This window comes from Pyrgilauda ruficollis, unplaced genomic scaffold, assembly GCF_017590135.1.
Source record: "Pyrgilauda ruficollis isolate IOZ18807 unplaced genomic scaffold, ASM1759013v1 scaffold39, whole genome shotgun sequence".
Lineage (NCBI taxonomy): Eukaryota > Metazoa > Chordata > Aves > Passeriformes > Passeridae > Pyrgilauda > Pyrgilauda ruficollis.
This window is the reverse complement of record NW_024525378.1, coordinates 2,096,501-2,109,130: the sequence shown is the minus strand read 5'-3', so window position 1 is coordinate 2,109,130 and position 12,630 is coordinate 2,096,501. Positions and strand designations below refer to the sequence as shown.

General features: G+C 43.2%; 1 protein-coding gene across 4 annotated transcripts in view; it reads right to left on the bottom strand.

Annotated features, from left to right (window-relative positions):
* Nucleotides 1-12,268, bottom strand: part of ANKS6 (ankyrin repeat and sterile alpha motif domain containing 6) — a 41,051-nt gene extending 28,783 nt beyond the window's left edge. For 3 of the 4 annotated variants that reach the window (XR_005955885.1, XR_005955886.1, XM_041476675.1), the window contains exons 1-5: nt 11,858-12,268; nt 7,893-8,392; nt 5,596-5,640; nt 3,703-3,907; nt 143-249 (exon numbers count right to left, since the gene is read on the bottom strand). Coding sequence is in view for 2 of the 4 variants with exons in the window: in XM_041476675.1 (XP_041332609.1) it covers nt 143-249; nt 3,703-3,907; nt 5,596-5,640; nt 7,893-8,392; nt 11,858-12,219 (1,219 nt within the window). In the remaining 2 variants the exon portion in view is untranslated. Of the gene's footprint in view, nt 1-142; nt 250-3,702; nt 3,908-5,595; nt 5,641-7,892; nt 8,393-11,344; nt 11,585-11,857 lie in introns of those variants that run through there. The other variant, XM_041476676.1, reaches the window with a different exon arrangement.
* Nucleotides 12,269-12,630: the final 362 nt, after the last annotated feature.

Genomic DNA, 12,630 nt, shown 5'->3' with positions numbered 1-12,630 from the left:
TTCAGACAGGGTCCTTTTTTGGTCCATTCCAGCCTAGACATGAGAGGATATATCCCAGCAACTGCAATGTATTTTCTAGATTGGAAGGAAAGTATATCTGTTTATATTGTACATTTCTCCACAGCATTTTGAAATAGCATACCTGGATCATTCAGCAGCATTATCAGGTCAAAAGCTGTGTATCCATTTTTTGCACGAAGGTTAACATCAGCTCCTTGATTTAACAAATACTTTACAACATTTTTGTTTCTTTAAGGGAGAAAAAAAGGCATTGATGATATTAAAGAACAAGCAAATGAAAGAAAGAAGCTCCCAATACTCCATTTGAAACCTTTTATAACATTGTTCCTGAATCAGAGATCAGTTTTACACATTCTACAGATAACAGTGTAAAATTTGTTCACAAGCTCTTCAAGGGCTCCCAGAAGTCCTCTGTCAGTTACATTTACTCAGTACGACTTACATTAATCAATATGCACAAAGTTTGCCTTAAAAGCCCCCTTTGAATAGTCAGCTTCCTAACCTGACCCTTTGGAAGTGACTGCAATATGTTGCTAAACACCCTTCCAATGAAAGCCATTAATGCCTAGGGCAGAAAAGCAGATGGAAAGACAAAGGACATTTCAGTAGTCATCATATGCCATCACTAATACTTCAATGCAACCTCATTTTCACAACTTGCACATTAAGAAATTGCATATAGAAAAGCCAAATTGACTGAAGATAACTTATAAACTTCAAACAGTACTTCACCTAATTACAGCTATAAATTTTTTAATTGAGAAGGCACATTATCACTTCCCTGAGGTGTTTAAAATGCAAAACCAATCAGCATTAAATGTCAACCAACAAAAACACCTCCAACAAAAGCTCCTCAAAGCTAGCTGCATAAAAGACACTCACCATCCTGTTCCAGTTAGCCCCTCTCCCCTCTGATACACCTGAGTAAATAAGCAGGACTAGCCTTGTGAGTTAAAAACAATACTTCAATTCAGCCTATGAAATAACTGAACAGACAACAAAGCTAGGGAAAATATACTTAGTATCAAAACTCCTTAACAGTGACTGACCTTGTATAAAATCAAACTCTGATATGCATCAGCAACACAGAGAAAAAACATTCTCAAGCACCAACAGGTAACTGCAAATTCTAACAATGAAGCTGAAAAATGGATCTCAACATGTCCACTTCAGAGCATCATTTCTTATTCAGATGACATGTCCACTCCTAAACTCACTCCACACAAAATCAACCTGAAATGGATGATGATTGTTACTCCACTCTTCTAACAAAAATACTGCTTATCCTCACCACAGCTCCTCTGCATATTTCCTATTACTTTCCTACTCTTCTTTAAAATTATCATCCCTCCATTCTGCTTTCACAGAGACACAACTTTTTAGCGCCTCTGGCTCAACTTTTTAGCGCCTGCTCCCTCCTTCAAGCCCGAGACCCTTCACACTATTGGTGGTCCTGAGGAAGGGTTAGCTGAGGTTCTGCGGAGCCCAAAGATTTCCAGATGTTATGAAAATTTGAAACTCTCCATGCTAAGAAAAAGGCTCAGATGCTAAGTAAAGAATTACAAGGATAAGTATTTATGCACATGAGGTATTCCACACACACTGGGGCACTGCGAATGTGGCTTTACACACAAGGCTCTTGTATATTTCAAGTGTACTACCTCCACTTGTACTGTGATTGCTCATCATAGTAAAACTTAGCACAGCCACTGTACTTCTGCAGCATTCATGCTGCTCTTCTATTGATTCAGATGTTCCTGGAGGCACTCTTGCTGTCATTACTTACCTATGACACCACACAACACTGAGAGGGTTTCATAGATGGCTGTGATGCTGGGATTATCTTGGGTGACTAGGGACATATTTTATTCTTCATGGATAACTAAGTTCCTAAGAAGCCACACCCTTGTTTCCAGGACTGGGATGTCCTTCTGGTCTTTTCACTGAGACAGTGTCCTTTAGACAGCTTTACTTAAGCATGAACAATACCAAACACTCCCAAAATTCCACTGCCTCAAATGTTAAGCATATCAACAAAATTAACTTACAAAGTTTCACACTATGAAGACTGACTGATATATTACGGAAAAGACTTTTCATAATCCCATCCTCCAATAAACTGAACAGCCAGTATCTGAACACTTGCAGGACTCACTTTTGTATGTGCTTCCACAAACAAGTATCTGAGTACCAGCAAGGGGACATTCCAGCAGCCCTATCCATCACTTTGTGCTCGCTGCTCCTATTCCAGCTGTGTACTGTGTGACTGATGCTAAGTTAAACAGCTGCACCAGAAAATCTGGTCTTAGTGCACTTCTGTCACTACGATCAATAAAGGTCCCAAGAACTACTTCAGAAAAGTTTCACAAGGCAATGACAACTTGACCTCCTATTTTTCCTCTTTGTTGCACTTATATAGCCCAAGGAGATCTGCTGACTAAAAACAAAATCTGGTGCAGAATACCTGCATTTATACAACTAATGCACTACCACTGAAGAGAACCTTCACCGTGCTGAGGGCCTTATCTACAACCAAGAAAAGTTCAACTCCCTGAACTGAATATCCTGTATTCAAACAATGTTAAGTATATGACAGATATCACATGTGAAGTACCAGCCAGGGCAATTTTTGAGGTCTGACTCCTAAGCAGCCACTTAGACTTATGAAGGAGCTTTATAGAAAATGACAATTATTTTAGCTGTATTTCCAAAAACTCGAGAAAAACTAAAGGCTGAACAGGAGAACACAGAAATGGTTTTACTACTGGAAAATGTGGTACATGGAAGGCTGATTGCCTTGAAGTTTCACAACTTCCTGTACACTTACAACCCTGGCAGGAGGGGTGATAGAATCTTTCATAATACTGAAAAACATCAAAGGGTGGAAGCTGAAGTCTGCACCAAGGCTCCTGAGGACTGCCTGGAGCACTATATTCCCAGTACTTAACTGAGCTTGCTTCAGGTTCCCAAATGCTTTACTCATTCTAAAAATCCAAATGTCACAGAATCACAGAATAACCTAAGTTAGAAGGGACTGTTGAATCCAAGACTGTTGAATCCCTGCAGAGCACCATCCCCACAAGTCACACCATGTCTCTGAGTGCTTTGTTCTGACACTCCTTGAACTGTCAGGCCTGGTGCTGTGACCACTTCCCTGGGGAGCTCTTTCCAGGGCCCAACCACTCTCTCAACAAAGAACCTTTTTCTAATATCCAACCTAAACCTCGCCTTGACACTTCTGGCCATTCCCTCGTGTCCTGTCACTGATCCCCACAGAGAAGATGTCAGTGCCTGTCCCTTCTCTTCCCCTCATGAGGAAGTTGTAGACTGCAATGAGTTCTCCTCTCAGACTCCTCTCCTTCAGGCTGAACACACCAAGTGACCTCAGCCACTCCTCACACAGCTTCCCCTCAAGGCCCTCCACCATCTGTGTTGCCCTCCTTTGGACATTCTCTAATAGTTTAATGTCTTTCTCATACTGTGATGATCAAAACATGATTCAGATCTGCTCCAAAAAGCTGAGGGTAGTGCAAGAGTCATGAAAAACTAAGGTCATGAGTTAATAATTTCTTTTAAGACCTCTCTGCTTAGAGAGTCATTATCAAAAAGGATTTTTTCTATTGGGATGTAAGAAAAATTAACCTTCTTTACTGCTAGACACAAAGAGAGCATATATCTTACCCATGGTACGTGGCCTGCATTAGTGCTGTCCAGCCATGAACATTATCCTGCTTATCAATATCAGCCTTTTTCTCAACAAGGAGCTGAACAAGGGGCAGCTGTCCAGTTACAGCCGCAATCATTAAAGGAGAGGCACCGTCAACATTGGTAATATTAACCTGACTCAGATCTTCGTCAATGATCTCTTTAACCAGCTGAAAGTTTCCTGCAAAACAGTGATAAAATATAACCTAAATGTTAGTCAATTAGTACACCTTTCCAGCTGACATAAAATTGCATGAGGCACTGTATTTTCTTCATTTTCTCTACCTGTACACTTATGGTGCAATCCCATTACAAGAATTATTTTCTGAAATGAATGACTAAGGAAGGCTGTATAAACTGCAGTGCATCTTGCATGTGAAGACACAAATAGGCAATATTTCTATTAAATTGCCATAAGATGATGTCCTGCAAGGAAAATTGATGATGCTCAGGCACCATGATTTTTTCTTCAAAGATTCCTGTTCCATTTCCACAGGCTGCAATTACAGAATCAACAATTTTTGAATCAAAGTAGGTGGGTACAAAGGCACTCTTAAAGGTAGTGGAGGTCATTCCTTGCCTAAAACAGGTAGAATAATGCCCTGTCTCACACTGACCAGTAAGTTCCTCTTACAAAGATAGTTTACTGATTCTAAAAACGCTTACTGATAGAATTCCATAACCTCAAAGGAGTTTATTCCAGTGCTCAACTTTCTTATATTCAGAATGGGTTTTTTTTGGCCTCCAGTATTCAAACTATGCCTCCAATACAAAACTTCCCTACTCCTTTTTCAAGAGTGAAGTCATTTGTTGTCATTAGTCATCTTTACTGTTCTTTAGAAGTTAATTTAATTTTCAGGTTTCCACATAAAGGAGCTGGTAGTCACTTGAGTTCTTGTCTATATTACAAAAAGCAGTATGAAATACGTTACTGAACATATCTGAACAAGGCTGTGGGTTTTTTCTAAATCTTGAAGTAGGACTGCTTTTAAAAATTGTATGAGGTAGTCAGGATTCCCTTAAACAGAGAGCTTAAGCTCACCTATGTCTGTGTTTTTTTGATGCCCTATGGCAGGAAAAAGCAGGGAAGAAGAAAAAAGCAAAAAAAAGATCTCTGTGACTGTGTGTACCATCACAGGAACAGGGGCAAGAACAAGCAAATCATCAACTGCCATGCAAACAGAAAAATTGTCACCTTTAAAAAACCCTTCAGATGGTAAACTGCTTCATAGCATAGGCTGCTTTCAACTCAGTCACAGGCAGGAACATTTTCCTTGGACAGTCGGTCAGAATTCCAGAAAAACCCTGCACCCACTTGAATGCACTCACTGAAACTCACACCCACCAATGCCACTCAGCTAATTTCTTGGAACAGGAATAACAGAAAAGCACATAACTACTTTTTGTATGTTCCAATTTGGTAAAAGACTGCAGTTGGCTTTTTTTAACACAGACCCAGAGCATAGACTTTGTTAAACAGAAACCGTGGAACCTACAGAGATACCAGAATTTACTTTGAACCCTGGACACTCCTTTACCTAATGAGTTTGTTTTTTTAACAGTGCTGCCATCCATAGCCAAATAAAAAAAGCCAAAACCCAATGTGCTGACCAGTATTCATTTGACCCCTCCTGTGATACTTCTTCTGACCCGGCACTATCTGTAAATCTCAAAAAACACAGGGGTAGAAGAAGGGCACACAATTACTCTAAAAATCCAACAGACTTGAGGCTTTCCCAGGAAGATGTTTTGATAGCTCACATGTGAAGAGCAGGAACAGAAAAATCATGTTTCCCATGCTAGCAAACGCATGAAAAAGCATGAAGTTAGAAAAACTAGACAGGGTGGAAGAATCGTGGCAGTACTTACCCAGTTTCAAAGCATGGAAGACATCAGGTTGCCTCTTTTCTGCATCTGAAAGAAATATAAACATTTCTATTAGCAATCAAAAAAAAAAAAAGAAAAAAAAGGCAAAATCTCCAGTAAAATTTTTATACGAAAACGATTAAAAATATAAAGTACTATAAAACATATGTTTAGGCATACATTTAATAAGAACAAAGAAAGTATTGACAACTTCTGTATTACCTTTGGGAAGAATGAATCACTTGTATATTTCTCTGAGCAGAGCTAAAGCTAGAAATTATAATAAGGCACTAGAACAGGCTTTTCAATTGCCATTCTCCATCAGGAAATTGTATTTGGAAACTCTTTTTTTCCTGCCTGGAAGTCTAAAATATCCACTAAAGAATTACAGTATGGTTCTGTGGTCTGGTGAAATCCCCTGTACAACAGTGAACACTCTAATTGTATGGGATTATTTTGAAAGGTGACTCAAAAGGAGTTTTACAAGCTGCTCTAGTTTTATTTCCTCTTGAGTATTTCCAGGTTAATTTGTAAAGGTCACAAAAATAATAGTGTCAATTTAACTACGCAGCTTGTTACTTATGAATTAATATTCTTCAGCTCCCAGATAATCATCCCCATAACAAGAACTGCAATTATTACAAATTGTAATATTTTGAGTGCAGAATCATTTTTTTTACATGGCTTAACAGTGCTTTGAAAATTCTGACACTATATAAGATGAGGAAAAAATAGTGACATATCTTTCACCTTCCAGTCATGCCAGAAAATACCATCCTCTATCTTCCAATTATTACAGACAAATTATTCCTACAGAATCAATGGGGTAACAAAAGTTATGGAAAACAAGGAGACACTGAGCGATTCCGTGAGCCCAATTCTGTCATTTTTATGAAATACAGAAAAGGTTTATGTTCACAGCTGTACTCCAAAGGAAGTCAGCTTAATATGCTGAACAAAAGCAATTGCTGTAAAGCCCAAAAAACTCCAATAAACTCTTATTTTAAGACCAGGAAAGAGAGTGATGGGTCCTACATTTTCTTCTGATTCAGAAACTGCTCTTATAGAAGGAACTGTGTGTATGAGCTCACCACTGTAAAACAGATTTCAAAGACTAGTTTAGTAAAGTACCAGGCTCCATTTGTCATGTGAAAACCCTGGAGGAGAGGCAGCTTCAGGGAGCAGGAGACCATGAGAAGATGCCAGAAAGAAAGACTGTGATCTGGGTAAGCCTAAGTAAGGACAGGGACAGAAGGCAGGTAACACTCAAGCCATTCCAGGTAGTGAATTTGCTACTGAGAACAGCTGTGGGAGAGAGCTGCTTTCTCCTAGGAGGCAATTCACCCTTATCTATGGCAATGGATCAGAAGAAAAGTTCCTTTTCCTGGTCTTCCATACGACAGAAATTATCTTTCTTCTTCACAGGATATTCAAGACTCCAGCACTAGCAGGAGACTTGAAGTATGGTCAAAAACCAATGCAAAAATTTGTGTGCAAGAATAATGTTTTTACTCCCCTCTATGCCCAAATGAATTACTACCCTCCTGATGACGGAAATTTCCCCTCAGCAGAGGTGACAAACATCAATCTGCTTTAAAGCAAGTCAAATTTTCTCACTTAAACAGAATCCTTCAATACTTCAAGTTGAGGCCAACTCTGCCTGACATACATCCTATTCATGCAAACACATGGACACTAGTGAATTGGATCTCACTAGTAAGCAACTTATGTCTGTTGCTCAAGGTAATGAGCAAACATCTACAATGAATCAGTCCTGCGTGGCAGTACAGCTGTGTGAAAGCTCTGGAGTTCCAACTTAACCTGTAAGTCAAAATCTGAGTTCACACCTTCTCTACAGCAGAAACAGATGTCTGATTTTTGTTCTTACTTCTTCAAGTACAAGGGAAGCTTGACCTGCAGGAATGACACCAAATGCAGACAACAGTTTTGGACATGTCCATAAGGCAGTGGAAAATGATCTTTCTAGAGCTAGCCACATTCTTGTGTTTTATAGCAAACAGTATAAAACTGGAAAATCCAGCTCTTCCAAACCCTTTTGTTAAGCACTTCCCAGTGCTGGCTTGCATAAATATCTTGAAAAGTGTCCCCAAAACAACCACATACAGACAGGAATCTTATCCTGCTAACATTGAAAAAATCTGCTGAAGTTGGGCACACGTACCTCAGCTGAAGTGTGCCTACTCCAACATTTTCAAAATACAGCTGCAAATTACAAAGAACATCATGCCCAAAATAAGCTCCTCAATTTCTAAAGTGAAACAAAAAAATAAATTCCATACCTGCCTGAGGCCTAATCGTTGTGAGAGATTCCAAATAGTCCTTCATGTCTTTGTGTTTGAAGCCAACAGAGATTTCAAAAGGTGTTTTATGTAGTACATTCAAGTGATCAGGATTGGCACCCTTCTCCATGAGCTGCTGTGCCAAGCTCACCTTTCCACTAATGGCTGCCAGCATTAAAGGACTCCAGCCCATTGTCTTTAGACTGTAGTTACAATCAGCTCCCCAGTCTAGCAACAGACGTACCACAGCCTCATGTCCATGCTGAGCAGCTGCCATCAGTGGAGTGATATCAGGAAGGTCATCTCTGCTGCTGTTAAGTACATTTGTGCTAAAGTGGTCATAATTGTCCACAAAAGCACCAGATTCCAGCAACAATTTCACCATGCTCACATGACCACCTCTGGAGGCCATTGTGAGAACACTGGCTCCTAACTTGTTCTGTGCATTGAGATCAGCACCATTTTCCAGCAAGATGTGGGCCACGCTTAGATGTCCAAACCTTGGAAGAAAGAGACACAAGAGAGAATTAACACCCTGGATTGTAAAAGCCAACATACTCTGAACCTAGAAAACTTCATTACCAAATCTGCCAATTGACCAATACATACTCTGTGAGGTAACATATAAACATCTCTGAATGTGACAATGGGCACCTTGCTGGAGGACACCAGTCATCAGCTGAGGACTGTAAACCAAACCATTCCACATGCACCAGTGACCATGTTCATAAAGCAGGCATCTATTGAAGAGGATGGTCTGCTCAAAGCAGCAAAGTGCCACCTTTCTTTTCTGCTGCACGGCACCAACTCATAACTTCCATAAACCAGAGTGTCAGTTTCATCCTCTTTTTCCACAACTGTATCACATTAACAGATCAAAGCAAGTTTGTTTCCAGAGATCTTTATTAAGTACCGTCATTACTATTGAACAACTGGAGTAAAAACTGCAGTCAGTGCTAACTAAGGAAGAAAAAGACCATTTTATCAACTGGAGAGTCAGTCTTTTATATTTGCATTACTGCTTGTTTTCCAGTTGTGAACCATCAATGAACTTCCACAATGGAAGAAGACTTAGTGAATACAGATGCGTCCATGAAGCTCAGAGAAGAACAGGGTGAGTGGCCATCACTGTTGCAAAGTTAGCTGAACTTCCCTCAACACCAAGGGGACCAGAGAGGATCTTTAAGAGAAATGGCTTGCCAGCAGAGTGGGACAACTGGCCATGAGAATGGCCTTCCCTAAAACAATCAATGGAAATTATTCTGTTCCTCAGGCAGACAGACCAACATGGGGGACGCATCAACACAGTTCAGCCCAACACCAAGCACCAAAATGGAATGAAAATAAATTTTAAAAAAGTTAAGGTGCTTGAGCTGGCTTCCAGCCAGGTATTCCTTCCTGATAATTGGAGATACCCAGTGCATAAGCTGACAAAAGCAGGCAGACACAAACTCACTCAGTTAGAACACAAAGAGTAAATTTATTTGTTATCTCATGAACCTGAGGATCCCCAAAGCAACACACAGGCACAAAGGCGGAGATACAGATGGGGAGAAGCAGGTACCATTACCAGTTCATGCTAAAGGACCAATGGCCTGCAGTTCACACAAGTCTTATCAAGAATTATTCCTGGCTGCAAGGTTACTTGAGTGATTTACAATCCTCCTCAATAGTCTTGAGGTGTTTAACCCATTCCTTCCAACACCCAGCACTGTGATGATGAGCATACAGGGACTGCTAATGGGTGTGCCATGGTGTCTTGTGATTCGACTGTCTGTTGCAGTTGCTATGTCAAGCTTCTGCTATGATTTCAAGAGAATGCTGTATTGCAAGGCTAAATTAAAACCCCGTGTAATATTAAGTAGCCTCCAATAAAGAAATATGGCTCCAAACCCTCCTTGTGTGGAATATCTACAAGAACTTGGTCAGAGTACTGAACTCTGTCTGAACTCTGACACCAGTTTTACCAGCAACCTAGTTTGATATCACTTGACTATCAGAAGCTCCGCTAGTTTGTCAGTAAGCAAAAGGCAATCAGACAAGCCACACACCCAACCAGCCAGCTATCAGTGAGAAAATGGCAACCCCATGTTTTAATAAATATAATACCTTGAGAAGATGTGTATCGTGCTCTTGTTGCAGGCATCATGCACTACTGCATACTTATGCACGTTGTGCTTAGCATGACCCAACTTTGACCCTGAAGGCAACTTTTGTAAATTACAACAAAGCAAACCTTAGTCGAGGAAACCCCAGAGAATGCCACTAACCACTTAAAAGCAACCACAAGCCCCAAAGTCCTTTGTTTCCTTCCAGAAAGTATATAGTTGCAGGAGGAAGCCTCTGGAGCTTGTACACTCCCTAGGTGTGCCCTGTACCCCTCACTGCATCACCTCAGTGGAGCCTGCAACTCCTGCACACAGTTAATTTTATGCATATATGCTACCTCCTGTCCAACTGCAATAGAACTAATCACAGCCAGAAAATTAAACAGCTACCTAATTCTGAAGCCTACCTTTGGACAAACACTGGGCTTCCTTTCTGGTTATCCATTAAGAAGAAAAGAGAAAAATGCTTCTCTACTTTACACTTTTCAACAATATATGCAGTACTTTTCAAATGTCAGCTAGTAATTTCTTGAAATCAGTGAGAGGGTTTTAGTCATCTGACTTCATTGTTTTTCGGGAATAAGCGTATGGTTTTCATTAAGGGGAAAAAAAAATCTGTTTCTGCAACTTTTTTCCTTTTTTTTAAACCTTCATAAAATAACCAAATTGTTGAACCTTGTCTTCCTTGTTCTTACTGGGAAACTAGCTGTGTGACTCATTCTTTGGGAACTTTCTATGGCCATTAATTGAAAAGAGAAATGTTAACTTTGAAACAGATTATTTTTTTCCAAGTATTTCAAAGTTATGAAATTTACAAAAAAAACCAACAACCAACCAACAAAAAACCAAACAAATACAAACAAACAAAAACTCCCCCCCCTCAAAAAAAAAAACAGAAAAACAAAACAAAACACCACCAGAATAACAAAAAACCATTTATTTTCTTGATTAAGCATTCAGCTATTATAGCACAACAATGCCCTCCGACCCTGCAAAACCCGCCTGTGAGCCCAAGGTGTGCTTGTAGGAATAAAGACAAGCACCAACACCAGCATTAGCAACACAGAACCACCCAGGGCCCAGCAGTGGGTTAGGCAGAGGACAGCATCACCGATGCAGAAGACAACTGATTTGCCATTAAAAACCCTCAGCAATGATTTTCCCTATCCTCCAGCAATGCAAACATGGGTAAGCCAAGGGAAATTAATTGTTTCAGCTCGCTTCAGTATGTTTTACATCAGACGCAGCTTTCAACAAGTAAGAAAGACACAGACAGACAAACAAAAAAAAAAAAAAAAAAACACCCAAAACCAAAACAACCCATGCAAAATTAAGTAAGGCTACCTATTGTCACAGAGGAGAGCAGTGTTTCGTGTTCAAGGTAGCTCCAGTTTTGCACTGACTTAACCAAGGAATAACATGCACTGCTTCAAACACCCCATTCTTAACATGAAAAGTTTCTAATGCCCCAGGATAACACCGGCCAATTCTACACCGGTGGACAGCCCCTCCTCACCCCGCCCAGGGACGGGAACAGGTGACCACTTCGATCCCCCCGGGACAACTCCGGGCTCCACCGGCGACAACCCACCGCGGCCTTCAACATGGCGCTCGCCCTCTCTCTCTCTCCCCCACGCTGACCGCCCGGAGTTCCCCGGCGCCCTCCCTCGGCCCGGGGACCGCGGTTCTGAGAGCGAGGGAGCCGAGCGCCCGCGGCAGCCCGGGGGCGGGGAAGGCAGAGCCCCGGCGGCCCTCCCTCCCTTCCCCGCCCCGGGCTGCCGCCGACTAGGCCGATGCTCCGATGGCGGTCGGAGACCCTCACCTCGGCCCTGATCCCTCCCTCCCTCTCCCCCGTACCTGGCCGCTTGCATGAGGGGGCTCCATCCGTAGTGGTTCCTGCTCTGCACCGAGGCGCCCTTCCGCAGCAGGAACCGCACCAGCTGCTCGTGGCCCCCCGCCGCGGCGAACTGCAGCCCCGTGTTGCCGGCCTCGTCCGTGCAGTCCACGGGCACGGCGGGGGTCGGCGGGGACGACGCTTCGCCGCGGGGCTCCGCCGCCGTCTCCTCGGGGCCGCACGAGGAGGAGGAGGGAGCCGCCGTGTCGGCGGGGCCGCCGCTGCTGCCGGACAGCCCCAAGAGGCGTCGGGCGGTCTCGCAGTCGCCCTGCTCGCAGGCGCGGAGGAAGAGCTGGACCTGGGGGGGCACCCCGCACTCCCCCATGGGCAGCGCTGCCGGGCCCCGAGCGGCTCGGCCGCCCGCGACCGCCCCCGCCGCCGCCGGGAAGGCAGCGGGGAGGAGGGGACTCGGCCGGCAGGAGGAGGCCGGCCCAGGGCGGCCGCAGCGCCCCGGCCGCTCTCGCACGGCGTGAAGGGGGAGCCGGGCTGCGCCGCGCTCCTCGGAGCCGGCGAGGGTTATCCCAGCCTGGGCCGGGGGTCTCGGCGCCTCTCCCGCCCCGCTGGCAGCCCCAGTGGTGTCCTCCCGCCTCGTCCAGCCAGCCCCTGTGTCCTCACGGCTCCTGTCCCCTTCGCCAGGGGATTTCTGCGCTCTGGGCTGCCGCCGTTCCGCGCCGTTACTGGGTGCCACACAATAAGTGTCTCCGCGTTACGTGTCTTTCTGACCGGGGTCATGGCA